The sequence below is a fragment of the Physcomitrium patens genome, chromosome 1 (genome assembly GCF_059467195.1).
Source record: "Physcomitrium patens ecotype Gransden chromosome 1, ASM5946719v1, whole genome shotgun sequence".
Lineage (NCBI taxonomy): Eukaryota > Viridiplantae > Streptophyta > Bryopsida > Funariales > Funariaceae > Physcomitrium > Physcomitrium patens.
The window spans coordinates 15,604,797-15,624,170 of record NC_143410.1 but is presented as its reverse complement, the minus strand read 5'-3'; the positions used below and the strand labels follow the sequence as shown (position 1 = coordinate 15,624,170).

The window sequence follows — 19,374 nt, the reverse complement described above, 5'->3', positions numbered from 1 at the left end:
TATTCCACAAGCTATCAATACATAGTTATCTTATTGACCAAGTTTCTAACCTACCAATCAATTACAAACACATGTAAAGTCAAAGTAACATCTATGTAGCTTCTGGGAAGCTTCTCTAGAAAATGTTATGAAATAAATCTATTTTTACCTACTTCTATTTATAAACTTTATTTTATTTTTTAAAATCCAAAACTACTAAATACATCTTTGACTTTAAAAAGCTCTTAAAAACTCAATGTGCTTTCAAATCACATGAAATTAACTCCTAAAAAATCTTTATAAGTCTTCTTTCAATGTCTACTCTCCAATCATCTAAAGAATCTCGAAATTATCATTGGTGTGCAGTTTTGTGCTTAAAGATCTAATTCTGACCTTGATTCACAACCACTCCTATCTAGGTATCAATTCTTGGTATTTTGAGGTAATTTTTGCTAAACCCTATTCTTAATTCTCGCCTAAAAATCCCTATATCAATCAATTATCTCATCTACTTTGATTTGGCTCATCTATGGCCCTATATATATATGTTATAATGAAATATAATCAAAAGCTGTAAATAGAACCATATTAAAGAAAGCCTTTGATGAAGTTTTGTATGATAAAAGATTACTCTATATCTTGTCTTGTTATAAATACTTTTCAAAAAATTATTAAAAGTGTTTAAATTTAAATATAAATTTTTGCATGAGCACAAGAAAAAACTTTGTATTCATATTCATCAAAAGTTTTAACTACAATGACAACACATAATATTACAAATTAATCTTATTTCTAGAATAAAACATTAATAAATAAATATAGAAAGAAAAGGAAAAAAAAAACACCAACAATATTTTTAATTTCATTTTCAAAAAAGCAAGATCAATACTACATGTCAAATTATATTTTTTATCATGAGAATTTCAAATTGATTGAGACGTTTAAATTTAATGGACAGTGAATATGAGTTTGCTTGCATTGTAATTATTCTTTTGCACAGGTATGTAATGGCATCTGAGATATTTTGAATATTTTTAAGCTATAAAGTTAAGATGAAAACATTGGAGTTGCCTTAGCTTGGTTAAAGTTTTGGAGGACAATAGTAGTACTGTAAATCCTTAACTTTAAAACTCTTGGTTATTTCCAGCTACATATGAAATCCAAAATATCGAATTTGTCAAAACAAATATACATGACAACGTTTTATTTACATTCGAGTTTTTTTTAAATTATCTAAATATTAATAGCTATTCAATTGCTTGTAAATTTATACACATATATTATAATTGAAATCTCTACTATTATAAAATCAAAAGCCTTCCCAGAAAATTGATTAAAAGTCAGTAAAAAGAAATATGAATGGAATGCATATAAATTCGTTTCCATCCATGCAATAGACGAAACATGTCCAAAAGCACTAATAAGTGAACTTTTCTACTAAAAAAGACTTTTCACATGATTTTCCATGAGGTAATTGAATATTCGCTTATAATATCATTGGTCCCATTCTGGACGACTCTCTTCTGCTATTGATTCTTCACATTCACGAAACCAAACAATTGAATGTTGCAAATTGTAAATGCATATATTGTACACTTCAAAATTTTCTTATCCCAGTATTCACCATTCTGAAGAAGTCTGTGCACAACCAGCTTATTCGAAAGCTCATAGGATTTTGCAAGATCAGCTTGCATCTAAATCCAGTTGTCCGAGTCAGAATTAGACTCCAGGGGCTAGAAATGAACTTCACCTACACCATATTTTGACATGGTCAATTTTTTCCATGTACACCATGTTCCCTTCTATGAGTTGATTAGGCCGCAACAAGAGATGCAGTGCTAGCTGTGGCAGGAGTAGCCTCTGACAGTCTTTTTCCAGTACCATATTTCTTGGTAATAAACCTGAAAGCCACATACTGCTTTGATAAAAAAGGAAATAGAAACAGGGAAACAAAAACTGTAGCACTGAAATACTACCCGCAAGAGGAAATCGAGATATAATTTAGACAAAATACGTAAGTGACAATCTGATCCGGTAACAAGTATTCAGGCATTGACAGAAGAATGTGCACCTGAAAAAATCCCGCCACAACAACTCGAAGACAAGCCAGTTAAGTCCATTATCGTCACTTCCAGCTCCTGAAGCCTTCACAGCTAAGGCCGACATTGCTCCAGCACTAGCACTGTCCATTCATCACAAATGTGGGTTACATTTGCAGTTTAACTTTAACTCCCGTTTTTTAAGAGAGAACAAAATAAATCTCACCAAATACTTTCAAGAATACTACCAACCCATTCCAGAAGTCAATGGGCACGAGATGCAACTACAGTGGCATAGGGTATCAGTGACTTATTTAGTAACCTCGCTGAATACAACAATATTTCTAATCAAATATGATGCTTTTGATAAGACATTTTTGGATGCAGCAGTCGCACAACTTAATCATGCCACCATATGCCTGATCATTAACGAGAAAGAAATGAGCAAGTTCGTGAGCAGCAAGAAGTGGACATGGAGCAAACCTTGAGGCACTCTTTTTCAGATCCTCGAACATTCTGCGTGGCGAGAGACAACCCATGGTCAGCCAGGGGGATATTTTGCAGGAGAAGTTAGCACCATACAAACTATCACCACTGGATTCCGACTGACTCTTGCTAGCTTTTAAGTTGCTTGTTTGACTCCGCGCCTCTAAAGCAAACTTCTGCAGCCTCTGAAGAGCCTCCTCTTCACCTCCCAATAGTCCATCTCCACCCACTGTTACACTTCCCTGCTACATAAGCAAGTTTCGTGTTAGTCCTCAGTACAAAAACATTTTCAGGAAAAGTTTACGCCGGGCTTGGACCCAAGGAACTACATCAACAGTTCAGAAAGGTTAGTCCACACGTAATACAATTAAAAATGCAGAAGAAAATCTATCCAGTTTTACATTCGATATGAGACGGTGAAGACCCTGCTCCAGCTCAACCAAAGTTTTTCTTTTCATTCAGGTGAAAAGATCAAAATCACAATAAGATAGCAATCCCTGAACCAAGAAAAATTACATCCCTGATCCTTGACCCATCTATAAATATGAGCAGCTCAGACGGTACAACGGACCTTTCGTAAGTTCGTAGCAGGATTCAAGCCAAGTACTTCAATAGAAGGAATGGATCCAGGCTTGACATTTCCACATGCTGGCAAGCCCTTCAGCTGCTGCGGTGCTTCAATTGTATCCCTGATAGCTACGTTCTGCACCTTCTCCCTGAATCCACCGTAATTGGAGGGCATGTCCTGAAGCTTGAATGGTAGGTCCTCAAGATGAAATAAGGTGCTACCCCAAAAGTACTTCGTCTCGATCCCTTTCTCTTGCAAAGCCGCGGCCACTTTCTCTTCTGCCTGAACATACATTTCATTCCAAACATCAACCCTAAATTTCATCCACAATACAATATATCTTACATCATAAAGAAAACACTTCATTGGTTAGTATGCGTTATCACTGCCAAAACGATGTCCTTTACCCAGATGGCGGGTCAGACAAGGTTCTACAACTAATATACACGAGACCGCTAGTCATGTTTCGCGAGGCCTTGCGGAGAGGGTATAAAGAGCCGAAGCACTCGCAAAACAATTACCTGCTCAGAGTGCTTCAAACTAGACTCATTCTAACAGCACTGCAATTTCCCGATACATAGCTTGTTTGCAAACTGACACATTTGAAACAGCCATGCATCTAAGATTATTCCGTACTCTTAGGGTTCTTAAACACCAAGTTGCCACAAGTTAGAGTTGAATAAACCAGCCGTAAAGAGCTACTTGTACTAATGCGCATTCCTCTTCTAAAGATCATCCACACCTTAACATCTAACTGCTTTCCTGCACACTGAGAACAAAGTTACTGCACCTGAAGCTCTTCATAAGTGACTTCTTGATGAACATAAAGAGCCTCAGCTCCCACGCTTTTGGCCAGATCCACTAGAACTGCTTCTGGACTACCAACCCTAACAATTAAATCTGAGCCTCTTTCCCTCAAACTTGATCGCAGGTTCGCAACACATTCCAAGAGGAAATTCGCCCGATAGGGACCGGTCTTATCAAACCCTGAAGATGACTTTCCATAGTCTTTTGGATCAAAGCAGTACACTGGTAGGATAGAGAGGGAATCCCTATTAGCTGAGACCAGGGCCTCATTATCATGCACACGCAGATCATTTCTGAACCAGACGATTGAAGCTCTGCGTAAACCACAGCCGTTCGCAGGATCCTTGAAGTCAGGGCCACGAAGTTTTTCATACTCTGGAAAGGCTGAGACATAATTTGCTGACTTCTTTGAAACGGTGATTGGAGTTGCTACAGGAATGTCAAGAGCCACCTGAGAAAAAAGTCATAAGTATCAGAGACATTACATCATGATTGCAGCTAACAGGGCTGTAATGAACTGTTTTAAATCTTTTTTTGCCCTGCTACAGGATTCTAATTCACTAACCTGAACCTTAGAAGATGCCATCACAGGCACGGGGCTATGGCTTTTCTTTTGTGAAGGAACTGCTCCTGATATGGCTGGACCAACTCCACCACGCTGTGACGCTTGTGGTACCACATTGTTCTTAGATAAAATTAGGCTGGAAGTAAGTACGGAGTTGAGAGCAAGGGACAGGGAAGCAGCTGAAGGGAGTGGATTCCCAAAAGACGCTGCATCTAGGCCACATAACAATCGCCTGGAAAGGTTAGAGCAGTAGAAAGTAACTTCTAACACATCAACATAAGCTCACGGCAGGAAAAAGAGTGCCAAGGATTGAAAACAATGCCAGTACATAAACGCGATATAGAAAAATTGAGGATTACACAAATTTTAAACTTTACAAAATTTAACAAAAACGCGGCAAGGAAATGCAATCATCTGAATCAACAGGATCGCTGAATCTCTTAGAACAAAAAAAAAAAAAAAAAAAAAAAAAAAAAAAAAAAAAATGAAAATTGACTGTAATTCTACACTTCCTTCCCATCAGCATGACCGATAGATACAAGTGACAGATGCAAAACATCAGCTGATGAGAATTTTTCTAGACGATTGCAAATAGCAAATGATTATGAATCCTCCTAGAAATTACCAGCTCTTTTACTTTGATATTTACTCAAAGGAAGTCATCCTCGCTCGCAAATAGGCGATAACAAGTCATGTGCAAAGCCCGATACATTCAGAACCCATCCTCAAGAATCTATACAGCATGTGTGATAATAGTAACCCTAAAAAGACAACTAAATGAACTACTCTTCACCTACAAGTATTGCGAGAGCTGTAGCATTCACGAGATGGCAAGCTGCTCTCCTGAGATGCAAGACTACCACGTCGACCGGTGGGCAGAATGTGAAAATCCTCTCTGCCACCTCATAGGCATAAATTACTTAATGCACATTGCTTCACCTTTACAAAAAATCAAGCAAAGCATTCCTCAATTTCAATTCATCACATACAAGAACGGCAGGCAATGCGAACATACAAAAAACTGAAAACATGGAAGAAAAAGACTTAAATCGGATCGCAATTGAACCAAGAAGTAAGAAGCAACCACGACTTCTACAATCGCCTCTCACAGCCGAACGCACACTGCACCTCACCAAGACTCCCACGACCAAGAACAACACCCGAACCTCCAAAATTCCGTACACCTTCACAAAAATAGCTCACAGCCTGGCCACTTTAGTGCCAAGATGACAAAAAAACAAACCGCGAATCCTCTACGCTAACACACCTGCAACCTCCTCCTTGCTGGCGACAGCTTCCTCTTCGTCATCTTCGACTTCGGCGCCAGTAGCGGCAGCACCGGAATTCGTCCAGGGAGGAGCCGGTGCATTCGTTCGGGATGCAGCCAGAGCGCGATGGAGGTTGCGGTCCAGGATAAGCTCCAAATCGTCGAGCCCGCCATAGCCCGCCATGGCTGACAGGAATGAGATAGATAGAACAAACACGGGCAGCAACGGGGGTGGGGTGTGAGGAAACGCAGGAGGCGATGGGCCAGATAACACACGGACGCTGCTACAACGAGGGCAATGATGTCCTTCGATACTCGCACGAAAAAGCTCCCTCCGTATGCCCACCCCCCAGAGGGAATCTGCGCCCCTCGCCTCCATCCGTTTCCTCGTTCCCCTCTTCTGTAACTTGATTGCGTTCCATGCGTTCCCTGTGTTCCCCACCACAGCTGCGTTATTGCTTCACCCCAAGTTCTCATTTTCTATCTGCAAGGCCAATACCACTTATAAAAGTATGGACACAAATTAAATTTATAAATGGTTAAGATTGTGTTTTTTTAATTATTATTAAATATGAGGATTTATAAATTAATTTTTAAATTATTAAAATATATATTATTTAGAAAAAAAAAACCATACATGATTTATGATGAAGTGATACATTTATTTTTTCTTTATTTGATTATTTTTTAAAATAAAATGAAGTAATATCACAAATATTAGACCCCCAGATCTCTCAAATCCTTTTATATTTATGAATCTTTATAAAAAAATCCTTTAGTCTTCCAATAATCAAATTGGGAGAAATTAATCTTATAAAGCTTTTTTTAGAAGCATTCTTTAATAACTTAATCAAAAAATATTATTACAATATTTTTTGAATTCCTCAATTGATAAGATAGTTTTAAATTTAAAATTAAAATAATTTATTAGCTTAAGTAGCAAGATACTAATTTTTTTGACTTTAAGCTTCTATCTTTTATATATGTATATGTATATATATATATATATATATATATATAAAGGAATAATAAAGCGACTCACTTTATCTTAAGCATCATTGCACCCTTGGAACTCCCATCCTTGTCCCTAGCCATTCCTCATTCCCAATTATTACTAAATATGGTAGGGGGGTAGGGGACATGGGGCTGGGAATAGAGACAACAATTGGAAACAAGAAAACGGCTAAGAATAGGAGAACGGCTAGGAACATGACATGTGGATTGATTTAGTAAATTTTTGGATTGCTTTATCATCTCTCTCTCCATACATATATATATATATATATATACATATTTACACACACACACACATATTGAGAGCTAAAATAAACCTCAACTAATTGGAAGTTTATTCTAACTCACAATAAGTGAATTAACTATATGAATTTAACATAAAGCTATTATTTAAATTCTAATCCACTTATTACTTGTCCTTCTTAAAACACCAAGTTATTAATCAAATCCTCTAACATTACTCACATTCACAATGATGATTCACTCCTTAACTTCATGCAAAACAATTCCTTCTTCTACTTCTAATTAGATAATTTGATTTAATCTTTTATTTAATTAAATTTTATTATTATTATTATTTTATTTTATTAGGTCATTTTTATTACATTTTTATTATTTTATTATTTTATCATATTTTTAAAAATGTATAAATTTTTACTTCATAATTAATTGATGGTAAAAGTAATTACTTAAATTATTATCCTTAATCCATAGTAATTGTAAATTTTTTTTAAGTTTGGGTTAAAATCAAAAGTTAAAAGTTAAAAGTAAAGTTTAAAAAGTAAAAGTAAAATTTAAAACAAAAATAAATTAAAAAGAAAAAATAAAGTAAAGGTTAAAAATAAAAAAAATAAAAAAAAGAAGGAGATTAAAAGTTAAAAATTAAATCCAAAAGTGAATGTAGAAGTTACAAGTTACTGAAAAAAATAAAATAAAAGAAAAGAAAAGAAAAAAATAAATAAAGAGAGGTACAAGCGGAAGCACCTTGACAACGCCTAAGGATTGAGGAAAGCACCCCCTTTACTTCAAAATTCGCCAAAAATCCAAATTAACTCCAAGTTTTAAAAAAAAAACTTGTTTTGGAAATTCAACTTTAAGGCGCTCCTGCTCCAAAATTTTCGTGGCATTATATTACTTGAGCTGCGAGAAATGCTTCTTCAAAGTTGGGTCATTGGGCATGCCACTGCAGCCGACCCCCCTTCACTCAAAACTTCGTTAAAAATTCGAATTTGCTTCAAATTTAATGAAATTTATACCAATGGAAGCTCAGCTTGAAGATTCTTGTATTTCCAAATTTTCAAAATGATCCCATTAATTGGCACTGAAGAATGCTTTTTCAAAATTGGATTATTGAAACTGCCAAGGCAGCTACCCCCTTGCACTCAAAAATTCACCAAAATTTTGGTTCAACTCCAAATTGAGAAGGCCTTAGCTTTTTGGAAAGCTAATTACAATGGCTATGTGATGAAAAAAATATTCACTTACAAATCATAAAAAATCACAGACTGATTGAGGAAAATCAGAGGCCCCTCAAACCCTTTTGACTATGGAAATGGTTAGTGACCACTAATTGCAAAGGGGAGCCATTTAAACCACAACAAGCACCACCCACGACACAAAATCAATGCTCATATGTTCCCAAAGTTCACAATGAGATCTAAGATTAAGAAAGAAGTAAAAAAAATTAAGATTAGGGTTAGGGTTGAGACCACACTTTGACATAGCTTCCCTTTCATCAAAAAGGAAAGAGAGAGAGAGAGGCTTGGGAAACCAAACCACTATTATACAATTGAGTGGTGGCTTGTGGAAGGGCGGCCACATCTCCACCCTTGACCTCTAAGATCCCTAATATAGATCTATAGTCTTTTTTCATCAAGAAGCTAATTTTGTGACCAAGGCTGATGGCTCTTGTAAGTGGAAAAAAAAAAAAAAAAAACGTTTTTTGGTAAATCTAACTTAATCATTGTGTTTAAAACACCTTTATATGCTAAGATTGACTACTCATATACATCAATCTATGCTCCTTTGCAACTTTTATGAAGATTTTTTTACTTACAAGGATTTAGGTAATATTTGTAAAATTCTTCAAAAAATGAGAATTTCATTTCTCTACTTGTACTTTGAAGGAAAGGGTGTTGATCTTGTTTTCTTCACTCCACATGGTGCATTTGATGCCTCCATTGTATATGAAGGCTTCCATAAATTTGAAGAATCAGTTTGCTGCTTGGATTTGTTGAATTTGAAAAACATCTTCAAACCCATCATAATTAAATCTCATTATATATATATATTTTTTTCTTTTCTTTTTTTTTTTTGACACCAAGACTACTTCCTTGTAATTCCTCTACTACTAGCTAACTAGAAAAATATTGTCTTTATAGTTTCTTCTTACTAAACTCTATCTTAAATTGCATATCCACTACTAGCAATCTATTTTCTATTTTTTCCTAAAATTCTAATATTAACTCATAAAATTTATGTTTTAAGCATAATAAGTGCATTTTTCTATTAAATATCAGAGTAAGTCAATTCAATGGCTCAGACATATATATATATATATATATATAATTAGTCTTTCAATATTTTTTAAATTTATTATTCATTTTTAAAACTAAAATTAATTTTATATTCTTCAAATAACACTTTAATTATTATTTCTAGTATAATTATTTTCTTTAAAATTTAGAATCATTTATAATTTAACTTTTAATCTCTATTCATGATAATGTAATTTTGTATTGTCTTTATTGCTGATTTTCTATTTAAAAATATTCAGTAAGTTGGATATTGTTGAATTGACAATATTTAAATATTTGAGAGATAATAATCTTGTTCATGATAAACATAAAAAGCATTAAGTCAAGAATAAGCTAAAAGTGGTTGTTATTAGTTAATAATAAATTGATTAAAATTACTTTTGGCATATCCTTTCAGATTTTTTGATCTGTGCAATTAAAACCAAATTGAATATAATTAGGTGGTAAAAGTTATTATGAAGAAATTGTGTAACAAAAACATAATATAGATTTTACATGAATCAGTTATATGTAAATTATTTTCATGCACATCTTTTTTTAAAATACATAATTAAAATAAAATTTCTAATATTATATGATAAAAAATTTAAAAAAAATAGCATAACATATTTATATATTTAGATTTTGAATATTCTTGCATCAATCATGAATAAAGGTAGCATTAGGATCTTTACTTTTGAAGTAACATTTTCTTGATATATAATAATATGAAATACAATAATGGTATATAAAGAAAAATAAATAAAAAGATAACAGAATAAACTAAACTAAACTTAGAGTTGCAGAATGATGTTTTATTTTCACCAAAGGCAAATTAAATAAAATACTTTAAAAAAAATACAAATGTATTAAGAAATAATATACACAAATAAAATTAAAAGTTTACATGTAATATATATATATATATATATATATACATAAAAGAAAAAAATAGAATAAATAAACCTCACTTGAATTTATAAAAATGTCATTGGAAACAAATCTGAAATTCAACTACATAAAAACTTATTATTGTAGTTTGTGGAGTTCTTTTTACTTTTTTATATTCTTTATTTTTAAATTTATTTAGATTCGTGATAGTTTTAGATAGTTTTATTTTTAAGATATTTAAATATAAAAATCAAACTTATAAAATTTTAAAGCACTTATAAAAGCATAAAAAAAAAATTAAATACATAAAAGCTTTTATAAGTTAAGCCTATGGGTATTATTTAAAATCAACTTAATTTACAAGTTTTTTATATTTAAAATTATCTTAATATGTAAGCAGTAATAAAAAATAAAAATAAAAATAAAAACATTTATATATAACACTTAAGCCTACGGATTTTATTGTTTTTATTGGATATAGGAAATTATAAATTATTTTAGAAGTTATTAAAATATTTTGCATGCAAAAAAAAACCAATACATGATTTATAATAAAGTAATAAGTTTATTTTTCCTTTATTCAAATATATTCTCAAAAAAATAATAAAAAAATATCAGACTTCCAAGACCTCCAAGACCTTGAAAAAGAATTAGACCTCCAAATCTTCCAAATCCTTTTAATTTTATTTTTTATTTTTTATAAAACTTTCCTTTAGTCTTCTAATAATAAAATTAAAAGCCAATTATTCTTATAAAGCTTTTTTTAGAAGCATTCTTTGATAACTTAGTCAAAAAATATTATCTTAACTGATAAGATAGTTTTAAATATGAAATTAAAATAAATTATAAGCTTATGTAGCAAATAACTAAAACATTTATTCTAAACTTTTATCTTTTGTATATACAAAGTTATATCTATATTTAGTATTTTTAAATATATATATATATATTAAATTTATTTTTATATTTTTATAAAAAAAATATTTATTTATTTCTAATAAAATTATCTTATTTAAAGAGTAAATTTATTTATATTTAAAATTTTAATCTATATTTATGATTGTATAATTTTTTATTATTTTTCTTATTTAATATTTATTTCAAAATATTTAGTAATTTGGATATAGATTAATTGATAATATTTAAATATTTGAGAGATAATAATCTTGTTTATGGTAAATTTTTCTTGTAAATTTCATACATGACTAACAATTTGGACATGTATCAAAGGTCCTATAGATCATTGTTATGTAGCACCTAGTTAGATAGTATTTATAGACACAAGAGTGCAACCTTTTTTACTCTTATTAATGCCAATCTAGCATTTAGTTTTATTTCAAGAATCTCTAGTCTTTGTATCTTTGGCAAAAGCTATTTAAATTTTAATATTATAAAATTTTAAAGTAAATATCTATTCTATTTAAATGATACAAGAAATATTAAGGTTTTATTTATTATAATTCATATCCTTGATAGATAGGCATTTGTATTAATTTTTTGTTCTTGAACTTTCTTTAATTGTGCTTCTATTTTTACATATAACTATAATGATTAATTTTTTAAATCTTTTGCCATAAGATTATTAACTTTTGAAAAATCAAAAATTTCAAATTAAAGATGATAACCATAATTAATATAAAAAAGTATCTATTGAATAAAAAATTATTTATATTATTATAGAAAAATTCAACTAATAATATAAGAATTATTTAAACATCTTAATAGTAGTTAGTTGAACATGTTAGATATTGCTCTAACGCTTGATTTATCTATTTTATTTATCCATTAATTTGAGAATAGAAAGTCAAAGATAATTTTATATTTATTTTTAGAATATTAAAAAATATACTTTAAAATCTTGATACATATTATATTTTTTTATTTAATTTAATATTCTTTGATAATCTGTGACAACAATAGATGTTGTTAAGGAAAAGTTTAGATGGTTCTTCACTTGTGACAGATTTTGTATATGGTAAAAAATATACCATCTTAGCAAAATAATCTACTATCACAAATATAGAATTATGTGATCTTTAAATTTGAAGATCTATAAAAATAAAAGACTATAATTGTTTTGAAATAGGTAATGGCTAAAAAATTTTGTAAAGTCAATAACAAGGAGGTTTTAATCTTGAGAAAATATCTCATGACTGTACAAAGTTCTTAATTGCCTTTTACATTTGATGCTATAAAAAATCTCTTAATTATAAGTTCTTAAGTCTTGTTGAATCAAAAATATCTTAGAATTAGGAAGTCATGACAAGCGTAAAGAAGACATTATCATGCTTTATCTTCAATAACATATAGTGTCTTTCAAAATACAATAGATTATTCTTGAATTTGAACTTTGAAGTATCATAAGATTTAGATAGATTATTCTTAATATAATGAATAGAAAGATCTAAGGACATACTTAATTGAACTTGCTTAAAAACAGTTGAATCAATAGTTAATATTGAATTTATTGCTCAAAGTTAAAATTGATTTGGTTTCAAAAGAATTATTTTTTGTTGATTAAAAATTACATCTTTTTCTTTTGATAGAAGATAAGAATTTCTAAAAAAGATATTTGATTAATTGTGTAATTTTTTTAGTTGATAAATAACCTTAAAATCAAATCTTAATAAAAACATGATCATATATGTTTAGCAATAATTTAAAATATGTGTTGACATTAAATACTTGAGGTTCTTGTGATTTGTATATATAGTGACTAAATTAAAAGTATCTTAAAGTCTTTCTTCCACAAGAAATAGATACAGTACAAATAATAAAAATTAACATTTTTTTTGCAATATATATGAAAGTTCTTGTACCTACCAATAAGAATTTGATAATATTGGACTTATAAATTTCTATAAAAGTATAGCTTAGGCTATGGAAAAAATCAAGATTACAAAAAATCTAATCTATTTAAAATTTATATTTTTTTAGTCAAAATAAACCTAATATAATATATTTAAAATATATATAATAAAATTAAATATTATTAAACTATAATAATTATTAATTATTATATTTAAAAGAATTGTATTATTAGTAACATCTTTAGAAGACAACAACAACCTTCTATGACTTCTACATGCACATGCTTAGTTTTCTTCATCAAAGATATTTGTTGATTTTTAACAAAGTCCTTGTCTATAAAACAAATTGAGGCTTCTAAACTTAACAAGATAGAAACTTTGAAATATTTTTTTTTCCAAATAAATATCTATTATAAAGTAAAGTGAAGGATTTAAAAATAATGTATGACTTTTATTAGATATTGCATAAGATTTTAGCCACACAATCTCTTTTATAGTAAAACAAACTTATTCTCCAACATAGTGTCTTTTTTAGCAGCCATAATCTTCATTTTGGGATTACTTTAATTTTTCAAACATATTGAATAATATGCTAGATTCTTCACAATATAAGTTCAATTCTTCTTAATGAAGTTGAATCTTTTTTTGCTCATTCAGATATTTCAAATATATCATATTAATTTGTATAGATTTAGGCCTTGATGAATAATTTTTTGAAATCTTGTAAATTTTTTTTTGAAACTTAAATTATTTTTTTCTTTCCAAATCTTTGTGCTTAGAGTCTTTCAAAAAGTTAATTATTACATGGAATGGCTTAAACAATTAATCCTTTTAACAAGTCTATTTATAATATTATTAATAATAAAGTTTTGATATTATTATTTAATTCATTTCAAAATTAATTACTAAAGGCTTTGTCATTCCAATCCATGCTATAAGGAAGGTTTTAGAATTCAACAACATATATAATAATTAAATATGATTATTATTGTAAAAAAAAAAAATTTGTCTTAGCTATTTTTTTTCAGTCCCTTTCTACAAATGTATTCATGAGTACTTCCAATAATGAATTTAAATCATTGAAAAGTTGTAAATCATTTTCCATCAATGGTGTAAATCAAAAGAGAATATTTTGATAAAGAAGTATGCATATAAATCCAACTTGAATAAATCTATTAGAATATTTGGAAAGATGGAATATTAGAGGAAGCTTGACTTATGGTAAAAATCCTCAAAATTTTGATTTTATTATATCAAACTTCTCCATCATACTTATCCTTATATCTCTTATATTTATAGTACCGAGACTTTTCAAAGTAAATTATAAGGTTGATCTACTTACTCCTCTTAATTACAAAACTTTTTAGTATACACTTTATACTTCATTATGAACTTCTTCTATAGGTTTAGGAATATTATTTCTATAGCTAATGTTAGCAATATGTGAGATTTTTACTTTAAAAGTATTGGTAAGCTTATAAAGATATATAATAATTACAAATATATTCTTACTTCTTTAAGTTTAATATCCATAACTTTTCTTTTACATCTATAAAAAATAACTTTAACAAATCCATAAGTCTAATTAGAGTAGAATAATCCAAAATCTATAATTTCAAATAAAAAATTGTAGTAAGAGAAATACTCCATTTTTTTAAAAAAAAGAATCAATTTTTGAAGATAAAAATGATTAGTTAAAAAGTGGAAAGTTTCTAAAATTTAAAACATAACATAAAAAGTAAGGTAATTCACTCACTTTTAAAACAAAATAAAAATACCGAGTTAGTACTCTTATCAAGTATCAAGGACATGTTTCACATGAATCTAATGATTAATATACTTTTGTTTTACTAACAAAGTGTGAGTCATCATATTGACTCACTAATTATTTTAGGACAAAAGTATGCATTTAGAATGCCAAAATTACAATTATTAGGTAAAGATATCCATAAAAGATGTTAAAGAAAGAAGAATAGTATTAGTGGAGAAGAAATGGAGTCTTAGTAAGTCTTGGAGGAAATTATTTTAGTTGGTTTAGTATTTTTACTTATTATTGAGGAGTAAGGATTAGTTACTAAAATCAATATTTATATTAATCTTATATCTATATGTATTACTTATAAAAAAAACTATAAATGTTAGTTAGTAGTTAAAAGAAGCATGAGAAAGAACCTCATGTCTTTTTAGTTATTTATATAGAAAGTAGAATTTATAGTAGATTTAAATTGATTCCATTACCTATAAAAAATCAATAATATAGAAAATTATATCCTTAAATTGCTATTAGCATCATAGAAACATTATAGGAATTTTTAGAATTTATTTAGAATTTATTTAGAATTTTTAGTAGATTCAAATTGATTTTTATTACTATAAAAAATCATCAATATAGGAAATTATATCTTTAAATGGATATTATAATTATAGAAATATTATAGGAATTTTTAGAATTTATTTAGAATTTTCTATGAATGTTTAGGGTAATTTTTAAGACCTTGGTAAAATTGAGTTTTACCACTTGGGGAGCCATTATGAAGACATGGAGCAAGGTTTGAATGCCACACAATGTTTCTAAACTAATTGGGTGTTTTTGAACACCATGATGAAGTCAAAAATACAAAATATTAATTCTACTAGTAGAAAATAGAAGGACCAACAACTATTATAGTCCTTGTAAGAAGGGAGGTGCGCAAGTCCCATGTGGGTTGTAGCACCTTGGATGTAGGTAGGAAGATAAAACTAAGGCCTCAAGACCTCTTTAGAAAATCCATATACACTACATGTGAGCCTTGGTGAGGTTCGAACCCTTGATCTATTAACAAGTTATCCTTGAGGTAAAATATTTTTCACTTAACTTTCTATTTGTTACTTATTATTTTCAATCCTTCATAACTTACTCATAATAACTCGGATTTATATGTTTTTTACATCATTTCAAAGATAAAAAATTAACTTTATAAAAATATAATTTTTATTTTTATTTTTTACTTTTTATTGGGTGAGAATCCAGTGAACAGACTGTGACTCGTTTTGTAGTGTACAATTGCTTGATTGCACTTGTTTCACTTGTTTTGTGTTATTCTTCTTTAGTTCTTGTTGTTTTTTACTTCCACTTCACACAACCCATTACAAGCAACTCTTAATTGAGGCCATCTTGTAATTTGGGTTGAGGGGTGGAATTTTACACTCATACATAGAATAGATAATTACTCAAAGATAATATAATATTAAGACTAAAATGACTATTGCCAAAGATTAAAGAACTAGAAACTCATTAAAGAAGACTAAGAACAAGAAAAGCATTGACAAGAATGAAGAGGGTTTTATACTTGCCTCTAAATATATTATCTAACTAAGAACTACATGCCAACATTCTATAGGACTTCCAACATGTGTCCAACTTGCAATACTATCAAATCTACCTAGTTTTACCTTCTATTTAATATTTCTTATATTTGGAATTATTTAAGTTCATGACAATTATAGAGTATAAGTAGGTTTAAGACTTAAAATCATATATATATATATATATATATATATATATATTAATCTTGTTATTTTGATTAAATTTTTTTATCAAAGTTATTAAAAAAATTTAATAAAAAAATTAAATTACCATTGATGATTAATTTGTGTTTTATAAATGATATTTACAATATTTTATCCTAAAAAATATATTCTTAGTAAAAAAATATTTTTTTAATATTATTTTTAATACAATTTTATTCATAATATGAATTTTTTAATTTTTTTATATAATAAAATATATAATAGTTTAATAAATTGATATTTTTTGTCTTATTTTTTCTTAATTTATATATATACATATATATATATATATATATATATATATTTCAAAAAGAAATCTTTATATTTGTACATTTAACCTTTAAAATAGAACTTAATTTCTATTCTTATTAATCTACAATCTATTCAAAGACATTGCATCTTTTATTAAGTATAAATTTAAAAATAAAAAATTAAATCTAGTTGATATGAAAAATTCTTTGTAAGTATACTAAAAAATCTTTTGGTGAAGAAAAATAATCTATTATTCTATATCTCTAGAAACTATTATTTATTTAAAATAATAAATTATTAAAATTACTATCATTTTCTTTTAAAATTTGAATTAAAAAAAAAAAAAAATCAATCAAAGTAAGATCTATACTGTGATACATCTTTTAAAATTACAAAATTTGGTTTACATTTTAAATAATGATAATTAAAATATGATATTTTAAAATAATTAAGAATATTTTAAAAAACACATAAATGTTTTAGAAAAAAATATATATGCATTTTTCAACATAAATTAAAAATATTTCTTTACAGTTTTAGATGATTTTAGATAAATTATTTAGATTCTTTAGAATGTAAAGAAAAAATTCCATAAATTCTAAAAAAATAAATTGTAATATAGATTATAAATGAAAGGTTGTATGTAAAGAAAGAGAATTATGTTTTTGTTTTTACAATTTAAGTAGAATTTTTAGAATAAATTATTTAAAGTGATAAAATTCTAAAAATTATAAAAAACCTAAAATTATTTAAAATCATAAACATATTAATATTTTATAAGTTATTAAATAAATTTTAATTTTTAATAATAATTATTAATTTTTCTTGTAAGTTACTTCTAAATTAAAAATGCACTTTAGTTCCAATATGTGAATTTTAAAATTCAAATGAACACTGTTAAAAAAACTTTATTATCTCTTATATAGATGGTAAGGTAAGATGCATTTTGTATCATTGCAGGAGAAGAAATTTCTTAATGTTTAGGAATTTTTATAGGTTTAGTAATCTTTATGGATAAGAGTATCACATTTAATATCATTTTAAATATCTTAATTTATAGAGATTTATAAAAGTTTTAAAAATAATAAAGTGATTTTTTAATCTAGGTATGTAATATATTAATGGCTTAAATTATAGATATATCACTTTTGTACATCACAAAATTTTAAATTTACAGGACATATTATTTGACATATTTTAAACTTTATTGACTTATAAAACATATCATATTTTATTTATTCTTATTAAATTTATTCTTTAAAAAAATGGAAAAAGACAAAGATAATAGATTACATTTCACTCATTTATATTACTCAAAAGAAGTAAAATTAAATAGAAGTGGAAATATGTAAAATAAATAATAACTTATTGTAAAATATTGTGTAAGTATTTTAGGCATATATTGGACCTATAATTATCATTAGCTATAGTGTATATTTGTAGAAGGCTCTCTTATGGGTTTTTTAGATTTAGAAAATTATTTTAAAAGAATATGCAACTTAGATACTTGTCTTATAAGCCACAAGGTCTTTACAAAGCTTTTATATAGCATTCTTATTAGCTAATATTTAGAAGTAAAACTAATGGCATTACCAACCTTATTAACACTTTTTTTGTGAATATGAATATATGGATAAATATAAATCTTAGTAACACAGTCTCTTTTTTGTGTTTATGAATATATAGATAAATATAAAAAAGAATACTAAGGTTACTAAAAATATTGTGTTACTAAGATTTATATTTATCTATATATTCATAAACACAAAACTAAACAATACAAAAGATTCTTTATATTTATCTATATATTCATAAACACAAAATTAATCAATTTTTATTTATATGCATGCAATTCTAAACAACTTTCAAACTATTACTTCAATATATATATATATATATATATATATATTCATAAACACACAACTAAACAATACAGCTTCAAGTTGTTTGATATCTAATAAGTTAATATATATATATATATATATATATATATATAGATATAGTGTAAAATTAAAATAAATCCTACTTAAATCTAACACATTATGTGTATTAGAAAATAACATTTTTTTATCATTTATTTTAATATGCTTTAGATTTTTTAATTTTATATTTAATGAAAAATGACATTGCATTTAATATAAAATCATTAAAAACTCTAAAAATATTGATTTGTGAATTTTACAACATAATAAGATTAAGTTCTTTTTAAAAATTAATAAATGTCACGTATTAATCAAATTAATAATCATAATAAAAATCTTATAATCTTTGTGTTGTGCCCCCAAATCTAAAAACATCATGCAACATTTAAACAAAAAATCATTACATTTAATGCACAATGGCTTGGAATAGTATGTGTGCATTTTGTAAATGAAAAGGAAGCTCGACTGGGCCCTTATCACACGGTGTCCATCCCACCAACCTGTAACTTTAATCTAAACTTAGCTTTTAACTTTCGCTTTCCAACCATGTCCCGACTCATCATAGCTCCAGTGGTCGCAGATTCCATTACAGAACGGTCGTCTTAGGAGTACACGCGGCCAACCGGGTTTGTAGCGAGTGACAGTTAACTCAGATTTCGCTGTGCATCAAGCATGCACCCGAGAGGACGCATGTTCTGACAGTACGGAA

General features: G+C 27.9%; 1 protein-coding gene across 4 annotated transcripts; it reads right to left on the bottom strand.

The window, feature by feature from the left end:
• Positions 1-1,543: 1,543 nt before the first annotated feature.
• LOC112287126 (blue-light photoreceptor PHR2) lies at positions 1,544-6,106 on the bottom strand. Of its 4 annotated transcripts, none has more exons than XM_024529849.3 (7): positions 5,712-6,106; positions 4,445-4,656; positions 3,863-4,330; positions 3,076-3,354; positions 2,502-2,749; positions 2,051-2,161; positions 1,544-1,880 (listed from the first exon to the last, which is right to left on the bottom strand). In XM_024529849.3, the coding sequence occupies exons 1-7, from the start codon at positions 6,088-6,090 to the stop codon at positions 1,793-1,795; spliced, it is 1,785 nt and encodes a 594-aa protein (XP_024385617.3). In that variant the 5' UTR covers positions 6,091-6,106; the 3' UTR covers positions 1,544-1,792. The 4 variants fall into 4 exon arrangements, with proteins under 4 accessions (XP_024385617.3, XP_090107124.1, XP_090107130.1 ...); XM_090250998.1 differs by having other exon boundaries at positions 2,502-2,746; XM_090251004.1 differs by having other exon boundaries at positions 4,445-4,650.
• Positions 6,107-19,374: the final 13,268 nt, after the last annotated feature.

Bases quoted from the DNA above. Each gene is read 5' to 3' on its own strand.
- LOC112287126 (XM_024529849.3), bottom strand. From the start codon at position 6,090: ATGGAGGCGAGGGGCGCAGATTCCCTCTGGGGGGTGGGCATACGGAGG. The intron at 3,355-3,862 runs GTGCAGTAACTT...ATGTATGTTCAG, and splicing joins TCACTTATGAAGAGCTTCAG to GCAGAAGAGAAAGTGGCCGC. The intron at 2,162-2,501 runs GTTTGCTCCATG...ATGAATGGACAG, and splicing joins CTGAAAAAGAGTGCCTCAAG to TGCTAGTGCTGGAGCAATGT.